This window comes from Urocitellus parryii, chromosome 15 (assembly GCF_045843805.1).
Source record: "Urocitellus parryii isolate mUroPar1 chromosome 15, mUroPar1.hap1, whole genome shotgun sequence".
In the NCBI taxonomy this organism is placed as follows: Eukaryota; Metazoa; Chordata; class Mammalia; order Rodentia; family Sciuridae; genus Urocitellus; species Urocitellus parryii.
This window is the reverse complement of record NC_135545.1, coordinates 12,086,159-12,105,082: the sequence shown is the minus strand read 5'-3', so window position 1 is coordinate 12,105,082 and position 18,924 is coordinate 12,086,159. Positions and strand designations below refer to the sequence as shown.

General features: G+C 48.4%; 1 protein-coding gene across 1 annotated transcript; it reads left to right on the top strand.

The window, feature by feature from the left end:
- Nucleotides 1–14,672: 14,672 nt before the first annotated feature.
- Nucleotides 14,673–18,219, top strand: Tmem91 (transmembrane protein 91). Its single transcript, XM_026381040.1, has 3 exons — nucleotides 14,673–14,911; nucleotides 17,519–17,668; nucleotides 18,061–18,219. The coding sequence occupies exons 1-3, from the start codon at nucleotides 14,702–14,704 to the stop codon at nucleotides 18,217–18,219; spliced, it is 519 nt and encodes a 172-aa protein (XP_026236825.1). The 5' UTR covers nucleotides 14,673–14,701.
- Nucleotides 18,220–18,924: the final 705 nt, after the last annotated feature.

Here is an 18,924-nt window from a genome sequence, read left to right as displayed (position 1 = left end):
CATTCTGACCCTGTGCCATCTTGCCTTTTGGATAAAAGTCCCTCGGTATTATAGAAATATGAATATTATGCTTCAGTGACATCCTAAGCTGTCATTTTCTATATCCAACCAGTTATCAAGTCTTGTCAATGTTCCTTCTTTTAAATATTTTCCTTCAAGTGGTTTCTTCCCCACTGGTGGATGTGACTAAGAAGTGGTCACAGGTATATTGCCAGGGCTTAAATCTTGGTTCAGTCCCTTCTGTGTGACTGTTAGCTTCTGTGTGCCTCAGTTTCCTTATCTGTAACAGGAGGGTGAATTATAATACTCAACCTATAGGATTATCATCAAATTTAATGCTTTTGGGCTGGAGATATAGCTCAGTTGGTAGAGTGCTTGCCTTGCATGCACAAGACCCTAGGTTCAATCCCCAGCAACACACACACACACACACACACATATACACACACACGGATTTAATGAGTTAGAGCCTCAGGCAGAAGGATCACAAGTTTAAGGCCAGCCCCTACAATTTAGTGAGACCCTCAGCAACTTATCTAGACCTTGTCTCAAAATAAAAATATGGGCAGAGATGTAGCTCAGTGGTAAGGCATGCCTGGGTTCAATCGCCGGTGCCCACCCCCAAGAAAAGATTTTATGTGTTATATATGAGGCTATTTTATTTTCTTTTCTTTTATTTTTTTTTTTAAAGAGAGAGTGAGAGAGGAGAGAGAGAGAGAGAGAGAATTTTTAATATTTATTTCTTAGTTCTCGGCGGACACAACATCTTTGTTGGTATGTGGTGCTGAGGATCGAACCCGGGCCGCACGCATGCCAGGCGAGCGCGCTACCTCTTGAGCCACATCCCCAGCCCTATTTTATTTTTTTTAAGAGAGAGAGAGGAGGGAGGGGGAGAGAGAGAGAGAGAGAGAGAGGAGAATTTTTAATATTTATTTTTTTTAGTTCTCGGCAGACACAACATCTTTGTTGGTATGTGGTGCTGAGGATCGAACCTGGGCCACACGCATGCCAGGCGAGCGCGCTACCACTTCAGCCACATCCCCAGCCCCATGAGGCTATTTTAAAATGTCCAAAAGTTTTAGGGAGCTCCTTTAAGTGGGTGAAGACTCTCTTTTCATGGGGCTGAACTTAATAGCCAATAGAATATTGTAGATGTCTTGTTCTGTGACTTCCAAGATTAGGTCATAAAGGGCATTAAGACTCGTATCTGGTTCTTTCTTTCAATCTCTTTTCTGTAGCAGGTCAGCCTCTATGTGGTGAAGACAGTAAAGCAGCCAACTGAGAGACACAAATGAGGATTAACGAGGGGGTCCTGTCAACAACCATAACTATCTGAACAACCCATCCGGGAAGCAGATCTTCCAGCCCTAATCAAGTCTTTGGATGACTATAGCCCTAGGCAACACTTTAATCATATCTTCCTGAGAGACCCTGAACCACCAGCTAAGCCAGACTCCTGACCTACAGAAACTGTGTGAGATAATAAATATTTGTTGTTTTAAGCCACTAAGTTTTGGGAGTGATTTTCATGCAGCAGTAGATAATTAATATAAATATGTAATAAATTTGGGACAGTGCCTTCTGTATAGAATTTTTTTTTTAATATTTATTTTTTTTTTTTAGTTCTCGGCAGACACAACATCTTTGTTGGTATGTGGTGCTGAGGATTGAACCTGGGTCGCACGAATGCCAGGCGAGCGCGCTACCACTTGAGCCACATCCCCAGCCCGTGCCTTCTGTATAGAAAACACTGTAAATGTTAAGTTTGCTATTCATGGTTTTTATTAATATTGTTACTGGAATGGCATCATGTACATCTTTTTATAAGAAACACATTGCCATTTATCCATTTACTTTTTTGTTTGTTTGTTTTGTACAAGGAATTGAATCCAGGGCCTCCTCCTAGGCAAGTGGTCTGCCATTGAGCTACACCCCAGACCTTTTTACATTTTTGTTTTGAGGCAGGATCATGTTAAGTTGTCAAGGCTCATCTCAAATTTGTGATCCACCTGCCTCAGCCTCTTGAATAGTTGGGATTATAGACATGTGCCTCCTCACCTGACTACTAAAAAAAAAAAAAAAAAAAAAAAAATTTTTTTGCTGTGTTGGGGATTGAACCCAGGGCCTCACACATGGTAGGCAAGCACTCTACCACTCAGTCAAATCTCCAACCTAAGAATTTTAACTAAAGGTTTAAATAAATACAGGACTGGGGATCTAGCTCAGGGGTAGAATGAATGCTTGCCTAGAATGCATAGGCACTGCATTCTTTAATCCCCAAAATTGCAAAATAAATAAAATTTCTTTTAATTGTAATAAAATTTATTTTTTTTGTAGTAAAATTAAAATTTACACAGAAAATTTACTTAGCCATTTTTAGCTGCATAGTTCAATAGTGTTAACTACATTCACATTGTTGTGCAACCAGTCCCCAGAACTCTTTATCTTGCAAAACTGTAACTATAAACAATTCTCTCCCATATTCTCCTTTCTCCCAGCCCCTGATAACCACTATTCTACTTTCTGTAAGGTGAGGCAGTGGTGGCAACCAAAAGAAGGCAGATTTTAAAAGGCCACTGAATGAGGCTTTATTGACACTCACTCCCAGCGGAACTCCATCAGACCCACAGAGTGGACAGGAGGAGGGGCTGAGGGGAAACCCCATGGGGCTCGACAGGACTGCAATTTGATGGGGCAAGAAGGGAAGGGCTTGGGACAGGAAAAGGGATTTTTAAGAGTCCCTTGTCCCAGTGGAGTTGGTCAGGAGAACTGGCTGAGATCCAGGATTGGCCTGGAGACCCTGCTGATTGACAGGTGGTTCCATTGGTGCCTGATGTTTCTTTTGCACCCACAGGCTGCTTGGTACTGTTCCTAAGCCACCACCACCGACCTTACATTCAGGCCTTTTTGATGATATAGAGTGGCAAATTTCATCTGGCTACTTCTTGTTGGCTAGGGGCTTGGGGGTGGGATGGGGGGAAGGGGATGGCTCGGGTGTCAGTTTGGTGGGGAGGCGATTGTAGGGGTGTAGGAGCATCTGGTTGTAGGTCACTCTGGCAATTTCACCCATGCACTTTCCGGTGAACCTGAGAAGGCAGGGAGCAATCATTAATAGAAATCCTATTACTAACATAGGAGTGAGAATGGGAGTCAGCCATGTAATGAGGGCAGAGTTTAGCCAGCCTGGCCAGGGGTCATTTGATTGTTGCTGTTTAAGCCTTCCACCCAACCGACAGAGGGTGTCGACATTCTTTTCGACCAATCCAGTTTCATTGAAATAATAGCAGCATTTTCTTTCAGGAATAGACAGGTTTCTTCTTTTTCTGCTGACAGGAGATGGAGGGCTCCACGGTGCTGTAATGAAACTTGGGCAATGGATGTTATCTGCCTTTGTAGGGAAGTGAGAGAGGTGGCCGATGCCTCTACCACTTCCCGGAGTTGTTGTTCAAGCTTCCGAGTAGCGGTTACTGCAGAACCAAGTCCTCCTGCCCTGGTTTGAAGGCAGCAAGGGAGGAGGCCAGGGAGAGTCCAACCACTATTGGTAGAGAGACGGCCCATCTTTCCCTGGAAAGGGAGGTGGTGACAAGCCATGTTAATTCAGCCTCACTGTACAGAGTTAATTGGGGGACCAAGATGGAAGGAACACAAAAAGCAAAGGACAAGCTGAGGCTTAGATTTTTGTTAAGGTACCATTGCACCAGGAAAAGAACCCCGGCAGAGCAAAGGTTGGGGAAGAAATCTGAATGAACGATTGGGTCACAGGGTGCTGAACCAGAGGCAGTGTAGCAGCAGGGGAAATTCCCAGATGAATTACAAAAAAGAGGGACTTCCTCAAAGGCTGGAGAAGGAGGGGTCCTTGGGGTCTAGTTGAGGTGTTGAGAGGAAGATCAATGGGAATCGCAGTTAACAGAGTACAATCCAAACCTGAGCAGAGGAAACAGTCGGAAATGTTATTAACTTTGGGTAAATTGAGAAGCTGAAGGCCCTGACGTATTAGGGCCATCCAGAGAAAGGGTCAGCTTTAGGGTGGGCAACTGCATCCAGCTGGGGTTGGAGTTCCTTCTCTTGCTCCTGGATGGTTATGTGAATTTTTTTTTTTAGATAATTTTTTAATATTTAGTTTTTAGTTATCGGCGGACACAACATCTTTGTTTGTATGTGGTGCTGAGGATCGAACCCAGGCTGCACGCATGCCAGGTGAGTGCGCTACCGCTTGAGCCACATCCGCAGCCCGGTTATGTGAATTTGAGGAAACACTTGCATATAAGTTTTCCATAATCTGATAGAGGCTGAGGGGTGCTTGGCAAAACCCCCAGAATAAAATTTATCATCAACACCAGAATCCTATTATTATAAGGGCACCTACCATAGGTGTCAGGCCAGCACTTACAAGATTCCTCGGTTTGATTTGATATAAAGCACAGCATTGCTGAACATAAGTGGGATGAGGTGGCCTGCTTGAACCCAGTAATGTTAAGGGTGACCGCCCGATTGCAGCCAGTGGAAGGACAATTGCCTTGACCCATAAACTGAGAGCAAGTGGTGCCATCCTGCTGCCATGTCGCTTGGGTGTAGAAGTGCCATCTATGGGTTGAGATAGAAGCTTGAGAGAGATTAATGATTAGTAAAAGAAGGAGAGGGTTGGCGAGAAATCTTGAGTTTGGTGGGCCTCCATGTGGTGGATGTCCAGGACTGGACATTGGAACAGTGCTTTCTTAAGGCAGGAGACATGGTACCAGGGGGAGTGGCCCAAGAGCTTGGCCGCTGTTGGGGTAGTAAGTATGATTGTATTGGATCCCGTCCAGCGAGGTTCCAATGATTGAGGATGCAGCTGTTGAAGTAAGACTGTGTCACTGGGTTGAAGAGGGTCCGATTCAGATCCTGATGTGGTGCTGGGATAGAGGTAACGGATGGCAAAGGAAGACACTGGTCTGCATGTTCTCTTAGGAGTTTGTATAGAACTGTGAGATAGGGCAGGTAGGACACAGGGGAGGAGGAGTGACTGGAAAGCTTTGGTTGATTGAGGAAGGGCACCCATGGAGTAGCTAAAAGGGGCTAAGGCCTGAGGAGGCTCTAGAGGCTGCGTGAATTCGGGTGAGGGCCAATGGCAGGAGATTGGGCCAGGAGAACCTGAGTTCAATAGTAAGATTAGAGGGATGATCCTTGAGAATGCCATTAGCCCTTTCAACCTGACCCGAGGATTGGGGTTGGTAGGGAATGTGGAGCCTCCAGTGATGTTGAAGCCTTTGTTGACTAGTTGAACAACCTGAGAAGTAAAGGCTGAACCTTTGTCTGACTGGTTGGAAGCAGGAAGTCTGAACTTGCGAATGATCTGCTCGATGAGGATGGAGGCGACGGTGTCAGCAGTTTCCCTGGAGGTAGGGAAGGCTTCTATCCATCTCTAAGAGAGTGCTGTCCCCAAGTCACAAGCAGTTAGGTCCTATGCCAAGGCCTGCCCAAAGAGGGGGGAACTGTCCCTGAAGCCTTGGGGTAGGACTGTCCGTGTCAGCTGTTGAGACCTGAAGGATGTAGGGTCTTCCCATGTGAAGGCAAAGAGGTAATAAGGTCAGGATGGAGGGGCACTGTAAAGAAGGCAGCTTTAGATCTGGGATAGTAAAGTGAGTGGTCGAAGGTGGGATATGAGAAAGAAGAGTGTGAGGTTGGGAACCAGCAGGTGGATAGGAATAACAGCCTCGTTAATTAGGCAGAGATCCTGGACTAAGTGATAGGCTCCTGAGGGTTTGTGCACTGGCAATAAGGGGGTGTTTCAGGGGGACTCAGTAGGGATGAGGAGTCCCTGGGCAAGTAACCCATCTATGATGGGTTTAAGTCCCTCCCTGTGGGTTTTGGCAATGGGGAATTGGGGACACGAAGGAAATTTGGTTTGGTGTTTCAGCTGGATACGGACTGGCTTGTGGTGGGAGGCTATGACCAGCTTGGAGATGTCCCAGACCTGGGGATCAACTAGTTCAGGGGGCAATGGACAGTAGGTACTGTCAGGTTTTTAGAGAGGGTAAAGATTAGAGGCAGAAGGAAATAGATAGTAGCATTCTTGGGGTGTAGTTGGAGGGTGGCTCCTAGTAATTGGAGAACATCTCTGCCTAGGAGAGGAATTGGACAGGATGGAATGACCAGAAAAGAGTGTGTGAAAGGGTGTCCCTCCAGGGCACAGGCCAGCTTAGCAGTTCGGTTTGGGGAGGAGGGTTTGCCGTCAATCTCCATAACCGAGACCTGGGAAGGAAACAGGTCCACGGTGGGTGAACAAGACAGAATAGGTAGCTCCCGTGTCCACAGGAAAGTTATGGATACCAGCTACCTGGAACATTAACTTGGGCTTGGTGAGGGTGATGGGGGTCCTCGAGTCGGGCTTCTTCAGTCTTCTGTGGGCTCCAATAGTTCAAGAGAAGGGACTTCCTGGCTGGTCATACTCCTGCATGGAGGCACCAAGGAAGGGCCAGCCATGGGGCATCACTCTTCCAATGTCCTGTCTACTAACAAGTGGGGCATGGCATGGAAGGAGGCCGTGGTTTTGGGCATTGGTGAGCCCAGTGACCTCCGCATCCACATTTGAAGCAAGCCCCTGGTGGAGAGGAATGCTGGGTCCCCCGTGGAGCTCTTGCTTGAGCCATAGGCCTCAGGGCCGCTGCCAAGGCCTGGGTTTGGAGTGTTATCTTTTTCTGCAATGGAGCCTGCTTGGCTAGTTCAGCTGACTCCTCCCAGACATGATAAACTTTAAAGGCCATCTTCACAGATCTCAGGTAGGGGACTGAGGGCCCTCTTCAGCTCCTTTGAGCTTTTTTCTAATATCATGGGCCGATTGAGTAATAATGAAATGGGTTGCTCACACTGTAGCCCCAGAGGGAGACTCAGGATCCAGCTTAGCATATTTGGTGAGGGCCTCCATAAGGCTTTCATCTGGATCCTCTGTGATTTCTCTCAGCTTATCAAGGTTGACCACTGCCTGCATTGCCGCTATAAGGTCGGCGACCTAGTTGGCCATCTTGATAGTCCCACTTGGGTTCGGAGGGGAATGGCTGCTTCACCTGTGGGGAGAGGCATATCTGTCAGATGAATTTGATCAGGATGATCTTATGCAGGCTGCTGGATGTGGGCTCACTCATCAGGGGGTAAGGGTGGAGGACAGAAGGACATAGACGTCATGCCAGGTAAGATCCTAAGTCCTAGAGAGGTATCAGAATTTTTTAATATAAGTAGAAGAGTCAGCAGAGAAGGCCCAAGGTGCTTTTCAGTCTGGGAAAGATCTTGACGTGAGAATGGGATGTGTACTCGGATGATCCCTTCAGCACCAGCCACTTCCCTGCAAGGACAAAGGAGCTTTGGTCTGGTGGGACTGGGTGTGGGATTGACAGGAGAAAGAGAGGAGTGAGTTGGGGGGAAGGGTTTATCAGTAGAAGAGGTCAGCAGAGGAGTCATGGCTGCAGGAAGGTGGGGGAGAGGAGTGGGAGGGGATTGGCCAGAGTAGGGAGGGGGGGACAGGAAGGTAAGGCTCAGAGAAGCTCGGATGGATCTGAGAATGAGGAAGAAAAAGTAGAACAATGGGAAAGTGGTTCCCTAGCAAGGAGGACTTGAGCAGAGAACGGAACAGAGAGGAGCCAGGAGCGGAGAGCAGAGGGAAGGACTAAGGACGGGAGCAGATCTCAAAAAGCCTGAACGTTTTTGCCCACTTCCCTGTCCAGCGACAGAAATTGCCCAATTTAGTGAGGGTTTAAAATCAAAAGTTTCTTCTGGGGGCCATTGTGACCCATTGTCTAAGCCCCACTGGGGCCAAGCCCCAGTGGAATAGAAGAGCAGGCGGTTACAGGGTAGGTCTAACTTGCCCTAACTTGGCAAAATTTGAATATAGACACCCAAAGGACTTTGGGGTCTAAGGAGAGGACTCTGTGTTTCCCATGACCTTCTGGCACCCTCAGGGGTGGGTGGGAGCAGAAAAAGGCATCCCAAATTCTGCTGGCACTCACCAGAGGCATGGATAAGAGTTGGGCGGGGATTGAGGCATCCCTGCAACTCACTCTGGGGCCCAAATGGATCGGGAGTGGCTCACAGGAGGACTGGGACATCGCCACAGGTCCTGGAGCCCTGAACGGACCCTGCAGGAGTCTATGGCACGTGTGACTTACGGATAGACCCCACGGATGTACCCCACTCCTGTCGGCCCGCATGAAGGGAGAGGGAACTAAGGAGCAGCTTAGGAATTTCTTGGAGGAGGGTGGACCTCTACCCCAGATGTAAGGTATGGGGGAGGCCCGAAAATGCCTCCCGGGTCTCGGCACCAGATGTAAGGTCAGGCAACAGGCGGCAACCAAAGGAGGCAGATTTAAAAAGGCCACTGAATGAGGCTTTATTGACACTCACTCCCGGGAGGAACTCCATCAGACCCACAGAGTGGACAGGAGGAGGGGCTGAGGGGAAACCCCATGGGGCTCGACAGGACTGGAATTTGATGGGGCAGGAAGGGAAGGGCTTGGGACAGGAAAAGGGATTTTTAGAGTCCCTTGTCCCAGTGGAGTTGGTCAGGGGAACTGGCTGAGATCCAGGATTGGCCAGGAGACCCTGCTGATTGACAGGTGGCTCCATTGGTGCCTGATTGATGTTCCTTTTGCGTCTGTGGGGCTGCTTGCTACTTTGTTCCTGAGTCACTGACTCCGACCTGACACTCTCTACTTCTATGAATTTGACTATTCTATGTACCTCAAATAAGTGGAATCCTATTTGTACTTTTGTGACTAGATTATTTTATTTAGTAATAATATCTCCAGGTTAATCCATGTTTTAGCATGTGTCAGAATTTCCTTCTTATTTAAGGCTAAATAATATTCCACTATAGGTATTGACCATATTTTATTTATCCATTGATGGACATGTGGGTTACCTCTACCTTTTGGCTATTTTGCATAATGAACATAGATATATGAGACCCTGCTTTCACCTCTTTTGGGTACATCCCCAGAAGTGGAATTGCTGAGCCATATGGTCATTCTATTTTTAATTTTTTGAGGAACTGCCATACTGTTTTCCATAGCAGCTGTACATATTGTTTTACACCTTGCTTTTTCCACTCAGTCATATATTTTGGAAAATTATCCATGTTCCCATATAAAGATCTAACTCGCTGGTTTTCAAAAATAATTTTTTGAAGTATAATAAATGTACAGAAAAATGCACAAATAATAAATGAGCAGTTTGGTTAAATTTTATGCACTTGGGGCTTGGGTTGTGGTTCAGTGGCAGAGCGCTTGCCTTGCACATGTGAGGCAGTGGGTTGGATCCTCAGCACCACATAAAAATAAACAAACAAGATAAAGATATTGTATCCATGTATACTAAAAAAAAAAAAAATGCACTGAATAGGCTACTGACTCACCAGAACTCAATCCAAAATAAGAACATGACCAGCCCCTACTTCATACCTCTTCCTGATGCCCCCAGGTAACCACTGTCTGGATTTCCACCTACATGGATCACTTTGCTTGGTTTCCTATTCTATATAAATGAAGTAATACAATGTGTATTATTTTTATGCCTGCTGCCTTTTGCTCTGCTTTGTTTGTGAAATTCGTTGCATGGTTGTAGCAGCTGTAGGTCTTTTATTTGCATTGATCTACAATTTCTTTTGTGTGAAGACGGCACAACTTCATCCTGTTGGTGGGAGTTTGTCCTTTGGTAGATATATGTCCTATCCAGCTGGGTCCATTGCTGGGTCATGTGCTATGTTCACCTGTAGCAGACACTACCAACCTGTTGTCCAGGTAATTGAACCAATTTGCACTCCTGGTGGAAGTTCCCTCCTGCACATACTCTAGTGTTCCTTTTAGCAGTTCTGGTGGCTGTGTACTGGTATCACATTGTGATTTTAATTAGCATTTCCCAGATGACTGGTTGAATTAGGTTTGGTTTATTTGTTTTTGTTCTATCACTGAGCCACATCCCCAGCATCCCCTTTTTCTCCTAACCCCAAGGTAATGGATTAGTTGAGTGGTTTTTGTTTGTTTGTTTGTTTGTTTTAAATGTGGTGGTGTACGCCTGAAATCTGAGCAACTCGGGAGGCTGAGGCAGGAGGATCACGGGTTCAAAGCCATGGTCAGCAACTTAAATATGTTCATTATTCCCTTGGATTTCCTTTTTTGTGAAGTTTATGTTCAGGCTTTGCCTGCTTTTCTATACACACACACACACACACACACACACACACACACACACACTATTTGTCTTTTTTTTTTTTTCCCATGCTGGGAATTGAACCCAGGGCCTTGGGCAAGCTAGGCTATCACTACCACCAAGCCACATCCTCAGACTTTATTCTTTTCTTTTCTTTTGGTACCAAGGATTGAACTCAGGTGCACTTAATCAAGAGCCACATCCCTACCCCTTTTTTATATTTTATTTAGAGACAGGGTCTCACTGAGTTGCTGAGGCTGGCTTTGAACTTGCCATTTTCCTGCCTCAGCCTCCTGAGCTGCTGGGATTACAGGCGTGAGCCTCAACACCCAACCCTCATTCTTTTTTTATTTAAATTTTTTTTAGTTGTAAATGGACATAATACCTTTATTTTATTTGCTTATTTTTATGTGATGCCAAGGATTGAACCCAGTGCCTCACTCATGCTAGGCAAGCGCTCTACCACTGAGCCACAACCCAGCCCCCAAGTAGGGTCTTCACTTTTTTCTTTTTTTCTTTTTGGTGGTGCTGGGGATTGAACCCAGGGTCTTCTGCATGCAAGGCAAGCACTCTACCAACTGAGCTGTATCCTCAGCCTTTGTCTCATTTTTTAATAATTTGGATAATGCATTTTTTTCTTTTTTCTTTTCTTTTCTTTTTTTTTTTTTTTTTTTTTTTTTTTTTTGTGCTGGGGATTGAACCCAAGGCCTTGTGCATGCGAGGCAAACACTCTGCCAACTGAGCTATATTCCTATCCCTGGTAATGCTTTTCTTTTTTTTTTTAAATAGGAAAACCACAGAAGCATTGTGTCCTCCTCAGTGCATGGCAGGTAGCACATGATGATTTGTCCTTTTGCTGGTGAGGTTAACTAATTTCACCTTGTATTAGTCAGTTTTTTGTCACTGTGACCAAAATACCTGACAAAAGCAATTTAAAAGTAGGGAAGATTTATTTTGGCTCATAGTTTCAGAGGTCTCCATCCATGGGCAGCAGCTCCATTGCTTTGGGCCTGAGGTGAGATACAGCATCATGGCAGAAGGACAGAAGGACAACTGGAAGAAAGCTTTATCCCATGGAAGCCAGAAGGCAAAGACCCACTCCTTCAATTAGGTTCCACCTCCTAGAGTTTCCACCACCTCCCCAAATGCCCTCAATTGTTAATCCACTGATGGGTTCAGAGCCCCGTGATCCAATCATTTCCCGAAAACCTCACCTCTGAACATGGCTGCTTTGGGGATCAAGGCTTCCTTCCTCATGTGAGCCTTTGGGAGACATTCCCGATTCAAACCATTTAACCCATCTGGTTTGGGGCATGTCTGCTAGTTTTCTCCATAACACTGTAGTTTTCCCTGTGACTCATGAGTAAGTGTGGGAGGAGGACTCTTTGAGACTAAATAACATCCTATTTCTCTTCCGACTTTCACTGGATGGAGTAAGGCCTCCTTTGGGTATCCTTGCTGGGAGCTCACGTTCAACATATCAAACCCATCACAGACTGTAAGCTGGGGCCTCCCCCAGCCCCTAAAAGGGATGGGCTGGGAAGACTGTTCAAGGCTGATGATGGCCAGAGGACTCTAGCAAGATGAGAACTCATGCCAAGGAGGATGGGGACCCACAGAGCTCAGCAATTTGGTGAAAAACTGAGGCTGCTAGGAATTCATGCCACAAATATGTACTAAGCACTGCTTTAGGCCCCGAGGCACAGCGGTGAACAAAAGCGCTCCAATCCCAGGCTTGGCAGAGCTGATGCTGCTGGGAGGATTCAGAAGAGAGACAAACAAGAGATCTGTGTTTCATTGTCACAGAAGACAACTGGAGCAAGGTTAAGGAGATAGTGACGGGGTATCCCTCCTGGGTAAAACACTCTGCCCCCTCACCCTCTCCCTGTCTCTGTCATCTGCCAGAAATTCTGGCTGAGCCAAGTGCACTAGCAGACACCATCTGTTCTCCCCAGGACTGGGGCCTGTGCCAGCTCCAGCGTCTGGACTCTTGGCATGGTGCCCCGGAGCTCTGGGGCGAGGGAACTCCGGATGGCCCCACATCAGGCTGGGGAATCCTTCTGTCTGGCCAGATGAAGGGCTTCTGGAAATGGAAGGCCAGTGCAAGCTGGGTGGGCTCCCTGAAGGAGGTGGAGGCTTGCAGGTGGGGGAAAGCCCTCCAATCAGACAGATGGGAAGGATGGAAATACTAACATTAATGGCACATCAGACATGTTCAGAGGACATACTTAGGATTTGGGTAAATACTGGATATTTGTTATCACTCCTAATCTAACCACTTTATGTATGTTATGTCTAAGAGGCAGGGAGTATTTCCCTAATTTTCAAATGAAAAAATTGGGGTTCAGAGAGGTAAAGTCATTGTCCACAGGTCACACCACAAGTGCCCTGAAGAGCCTGGCAAAGAACCAGCTCTGTGTGGACCCAAACTCTGACTCATGAACATCACCTGCGTCACTTGAAAAGCAGCGCAGTGCTCCACCCTCGGTCCCACTTCTTGGCCTCCTTTCCCTGGAAGCTCCCCCTCTGGCTGCCTTCGGCCTCTGCTTCCTCCCCTCCTCTGGGATCAGCAAGGAACTCAGTCCTGCATTATGATCTGCTGTTTCTGGACCAGTTGTTTACCTTGGCATCTCTGGGCCTCACTTTCTTCATCTGTGAAATAGGAATGAAAACCCAGCTACTGCGAGAATGAATGGGATGATGTAATGTCGAACACTGAACACAGGGCTTGGGGCATCATCTGCACTTGATGAATTAGCTGTGTGCTCTTAGGCAAGTTACCTAACATCTCTGTGCCTCTTTCCTGCCCTGTAAAGCAAGGCAATAAACGATAGTGCCTCTCTGGGGTGTTCTGAGGAATAACTGTGAAAGTGCATATGTAAGACACTTAGTGGGCACCTAGGGCACGCACTGTAGCTGTATCATTATTTGTTATTATTGGGCAACGGGGGTTGTGGTGGTGTGGGGGGGGGCAAGCCAGGAAGGCCCTGGAGAATCCGGGGCGCCCCTTCCTCCTACCTGCAGCGCTAGAGCTTGGGTGAGGGGAGGAGGGGCTGCTCTTTCTTACACCCCTGCCTTCCCAGGTACCAGCCAGTGGCTGACATCAGCATTCAAGGCCCTCTCCCCCGGCCTCCGCGGAGGGGCGGAGCCTGGAGCCCCCGCCCCGCCCCCGCGCGCTGCGGGGCTGGTGCGCTGGGGACTCAGCCCAGCCCGGAGCGCAGACCCGGAGCCCTGGCTGGGTCCGAACATCGCTGGGTTAGCGCACCTTGCAGGCAGCAGGTCAGAGCATGTGTCGGTGCGGGGGGCTCAGGAGGTGGGGGCTTCTGACTGTGGCGGGGAGGGAGGGAGGGAGCGGGCACCGTCCTCCCCGAGGGTCCTGGCGTTGGAGAGCTGGAGGCAAAGATGTGGCATCGGCTTATAGAGGTTTGGAGTGAGCAGGCGGAGGCTTGGGCCTCCCCCAGGGAGATCATAGGGCAAGAAGAAATCTTCTTTGTGGTTGTGTTGAGTGTGATACATACATGTGAGCTGGGGTTGGGGGAATTATGGGGCGAGGCGTACCAGGGAGGACTGGGGTAAACCGGGAGCCGTTTGGAGAACTGGAAGGTGTATGGAGAGTTTTTTTGGGTCTTGGGTGCGGGTGGAGTTGGGCGGGGGGGGCATGAATGTTTAGGGCAGGTGTGCAAAAGAAGAGAGCAGGGAAAATGTGGGTGTGCGTGTGTGGGAAGCCTGTGCGTGTGGAGGTGCGTGTGTGGTTTCTGATGCTATGGGGATTAGGAGTGTGCAAGCAGTCTCTTGGGCTAAATGTGTAAGAAGGTTGCAAGCCTGGGAGGGGTTTTGGGGAGCTGATGTTTGCGCAAGGAATCCTTTGACAGATCACCTGCAGGGGAGGGGTGGGATTGCTTGGATGGGGCTGTGTTGCTGGGGCCTTGGGAACTCAGAAGTGTGCAGTCCTGGGAATGTGCAGGAGGGGACGGTGCTAGGGTGAAGTCAGGGGCCACTGGTGGTGGGGGATGGGTGTGTGTACTTAGGAAGGATGTGTGGGCCTGCGTGGGTGGTGAGGAGAGGTGAGCCTGAATTAGGGGATGGGGGAGAGTTCATGGGCAAGTCAGGCATGGTTTGGAATAAGTGTGCAACAGGTATGTGTTTTGCCTGAAGAAGAAGCCCAGAATCGAATGTCCAAACCCCTGGCTTCTCTTTATAACTTGGGCCAACCTCTTTTGCTCTCTGCGCCTGAATTACAGATCTGTAAAATGGATCTGTAATTCATCTCTGCCTGAGTATCAACAAAGTCCAGGGTTGGGAGGCGGGGAGGAAGGTAAGTCTTTCTTTTTAGTTGTTGATGGAACTTTATTTTATTTTATTCATTTATTTACATGTGGTGCTGAGGCTCGAACCTGTGCCTCACACTTGCTAGGCAAGTGCTCTTCCAGCGAGCCTCAGCCACAGCCCGGAATGTAAGTCTTTTTACCACTTGTGTTGTCTTCCCTCTGCCCCCAGGAGTCCTTTGCCAGAGACTTCTCCAACCATGGACAGCCCTAGTCTTCGGGATCTTCAACAGCCTCTGCTGGCAGGCACAGCCTGTCAGCCCCCTGCCCGGGAGCCTGTCAAACCTGAGCTAGTGCCCCCATCAAGAGAAACAGCCTTTGCAGAGTCCCTAAGAGGTTGGCAGTTCCCACCACCACCTCTTCCCTCTGTGAGTGGAGGCCTAGGAGAGCCAGGGCCCCCTGTCCTTGAGGTAGGAGCAGCAGATCTTGGTGAGGGCCAGGGGACCGGGCTGGGGGTGAAGCCAGCTGCAGTCAATATTTGGCAGGCCAGTGGCTGAAGTCTCACTTCCCAACTGTGGGTGGGCTGCTGGGATTTCTAGTTAGTGTTCTTCCTGTTCTGTCTCTCCCAATTTTATTCTTTTTTTTTTTTTTTTTTTGGCAGCACTGGGGATTGAACCTAGGGCCTCGAGGGTTCTAGGCAAGCACTCTAACATTGAGCTACACATCCAGTCCTTTTTATTTTTTGAGACAGACTCTCCCTAAATTGCCAAGGTTGGCCTCCAACCTGCAATCCTCCTGTCTTGGCCTCCCAAGTAGCTGGAATTACAGGCGTGCACTACCATGTGCACTTCTAGTTTCTTTATTGGTTTTGTTCCAGATTCATCCCTCCTCTTTCTTCCCTGGTCTTTGCCTTTTTGTTTTCCTTCTGATTTCTGACTCCTCTGTGCTCTAGCTGCTTCTCTTTTTGGGGGGTGGGGGTAGGGAACTGGGGATTGAACCCAAGGGTGCTTGACAACTGAGCCACATCCCCAGCCCTTTTTATTTTTTTTGAGACAGGGTCTCACTAAGCTGCTTGGGCCTTGCTGTATGGCTGAGGCTGACCTCAAATTTATGCTCCTCCTGCCTCAGTCCCGAGTCTCTGGGATTACAGGCATGTGCAACTCTGTCTGCCTCTCTTCAAAACCCATATACCTCTGGACTGTGTGACCCTTTTGTCAAATTCATGTTACTTTTTTATTATTTCTCATTGCTGTACATACTGTCAAACTTGTCTTTTATTTTTTAATGGTTTTCCAATTAATCTAAGAAATTACTCAAAATGTAAAACAGATGTTTATATCACTATAAATCCTCATCTGTTCATGGTTGCTGGGCTCAGGAATCTGGGAAGGACTCAGGTGGAGGCTCTGCCTTGGGGTCTTCCATGAACTTGCAGCCAGTGGCTGGAGCTAGACCTGGTGCTGTCCGGGGCCTGTCCCTTCCTGTGGTCTTGGGGTATTCCGTGCATTGTCTCCGGCAGCTTTGGGGCCATCAGACCAACTTTTCCCATCTAACTTAGCAGAGGAAGTCGTGTAGCATTACTTTACCACATTCTTTTGATGACAAGTAAGTCGTGAACCTGCCTAGGTTCATGGTGGAGGGGACCCAGACCTCATTCCTTGATGGGAGGAATACTGAAGTCACACTTTAAGAAGAGCAGATGAGGTGGGCATGGTGGTGTAAACCTGTAATCCAGTGAATCAGGAGGCTGAGGCAGGAGGATTGCAGGTTCCAGGCCAGCCTGTTATTTAGTGAGGCCTAAGCAACTTAGACCCCCCCCCCTCAAAATAAACAAACAAATAGGCTGGGGCAGGGTGTGACTCAAGTTTTTTCATGGTAGTGCGCTCCTGGGCTTCAATCCCCAGTACTGGGTTGGGGGGAAGACATGGAATGGAAGTTTGTTGTGACCATTTTTGGAAAATGCCACCTGCCACATATAGCATCACTTTAGCTGAAGATTTTGAGCACCTTATCAATTTTGCTAGTTCACATTCTGTTATCTGCGGCTCTATGCTTGTCATTGTCTTTGAAAAATCATTTTTAGGAACAAGTATTATTATTTTTTGGTTGTGGAAGCCACATCCCCAGCTCTTTTTGAGTCAGGGCCTTGCTAAGTTGCGGAGCCTGGTTTTGAATTCACGATCCTCCTGCTTCAGACTTCCCAGCTGCTGGGATTGCAGGTGTGCACCACTGCACCCCGTTTAGGAAAACTTATTTTTAGGCCTAGAAGGTATCTTCTTCCAGAAAGCACATGGAGTGGTATTCAGCTGCCTGGATGCACTGATGCAGAGACCATTTGTAATCTTATTTGTTCAAGGTTTGAATTTTCTGAGAGTGGCAAATTTATCTGCAGGGCAAGAGGGGCCTCCTGTGTTTGTGTAACCAAATTAACCTTGATTAAGTCTTGTCCTTAATTCCTTAAATCTTGTGAGCGCTCGGCTGCTTCAGTTTTTGATGTGATGGTGTAGGCCTTGTGCATGCTCCACACCTGCTCTGCTACCGAGCTACATTCCCAGATTTTTATTGATGGGACCTCACTAAGGCTAACTCTGAACTTGTGATCCTCCTGCCTCAACTTCCTGAAGAGCTGAGATTACAGGTGTGTGCCACCACACCTGGTTATTTTTAAGATTCTTCCTATAATATACTTTCCATCCAGAAATTGAAGTTTTCAGCAGGCAGTCTCCTAATTATTTAGGACACTGGAACATTTTATAATTTCCCATCTTTTTGCAAGTTCCTGATGTCTGTCTTCACTTCAGGCACTTTTAACTCAGAGGCTGTAGCATTCTGTTTTATGACCCATGACTGGACCTGTCAATCTCTAGAAAATGATGTGCAGGTGGGGCTCTTTCTGAACAGGACCCACAGCTTCTCCTCTAAGGGATCCAGGACAGAGGAGCCCAGAGCCCACCTCTGTGAGCAACTTTCATGCCTCTGGGGAGGTACTATAGGAGTCTTCAGTGGTGCCTCAAGGCAGAGCAGTGGGCAGGGAAGGTGGGTGGAGATGCCCACCCAAGGCTCTCTCCTGTCCACAGGATACATCATCCAGTGACAGCGACTCAGACTGGGATGTGGGCAGCCCCCTCTCCCCCCTTCTGCCCGCTGACCACCTTGGCCTGGCAGTCTTCTCCATGCTGTGCTGTTTCTGGCCCCTGGGCATCGCTTCCTTCTGTCTGGCCCAGAAGGTCAGTCTGCGTGGGACAGGGAGGGTACTGGGCTTAAGGGAACATTCACACGGTGTAAGCAAGAGGAGCCATGGCCGAAGGCAGCAGGGAGATGGGAGAAGGATCCCCTGAGTCTACCTTCTGGGGCACGCCACTGAACTCCCTGTGCCTCCTTGTTTTTCTCTATAAAATGGGAATAATTCCTGCTTTGGGGTCACTGTGAGAATCAAGGCATATAGTAACATACTTTTATCAGTCACGCAGTGTTCCCATTGGCCAGCTGTGCCTGATTCACAGTAGGTGCTCGGAGGCATTGGAATGCATGAATGAATGGTTTACTGGGTGGAGGAAGGGCTGTGGGAAGTAGAGAGGGATGAGGGACACCTTTGTCACAGTGGCCACTGCCTCTACAGACCAACAAGGCTTGGGCCGAGGGGGACGTCCAGGGAGCAGGGGCTGCCTCCCGCCGCGCCTTCCTGCTGGGGGTCCTCGCCATCGGACTGGGCCTGTGCACATATGCAGCTGCGCTGGTGACGCTGGCTGCCTATCTTGCCTCTCGAGCCCCACCCTAGTTGCCCCCCACTGTGACCCCAGAGGCTGGTGGCCCAGTGCATCTGTGGGCAGGACATGGAGATTCCTGGTGCTGAAAACGGAGGCAGCAGCATCCAGAAAGGGGAGTGAGCTGGAGACCCCCTCCCCTTCCTGGCCACCTCTCACCAGGCAGCAGCATGAGAAATTAAAGACACCCTTGCAGCCAAACTCGAGTCTGTCATGTGTACGGGGAGGTGGACACGGTGGTGGTGTCGGAGACCAGGAAGGACCAGGCAGGTGACATGGGGTGCAGGGTCCTCACACTGTATATGTTCAGTGGTTAGTAGAGGATTGAGCCAGGTCCCAAGTCCTCAGTTCCCCACCCGGCAGCCAAGCGACTCGGCCCAAGGGACATCTCTTCCAGCCTCACTTCCTCTCATCTGTAAAATGATTTTCTCTACACATCAAGCCTACATACATCCCTCATAGAAATGGCCACCGGCTCTCTCCCTCTGCACTCTTCTGACACCCGAGTGGCAGAATCATCACAGCCTGCCTAGGCAACAGAAGTGAGAACGCTGAAGTATAACTGGTCCTGGGCTCAATTAAGGGTCTGGTATCTGCACTCTCTATGTTCCTCGTCCATTTCATTCTATGCCAGCCCCCACCACGGGGAGAGAAAACTTCCCTAGCAGCTCAAGACTCCTTTCCCAGGTCCTTCCAAATCAAAGGGACTAGGCTTGGGA

Coding starts and splice junctions, on each gene's coding strand:
- Tmem91 (XM_026381040.1), top strand. CDS start 14,702: ATGGACAGCCCTAGTCTTCGGGATCTTCAACAGCCTCTGCTGGCAGGC. Junction 14,912..17,518: donor CAGGGCCCCCTGTCCTTGAG/GTAGGAGCAGCA, acceptor TCCTGTCCACAG/GATACATCATCCAGTGACAG. Junction 17,669..18,060: donor CCTTCTGTCTGGCCCAGAAG/GTCAGTCTGCGT, acceptor CTGCCTCTACAG/ACCAACAAGGCTTGGGCCGA.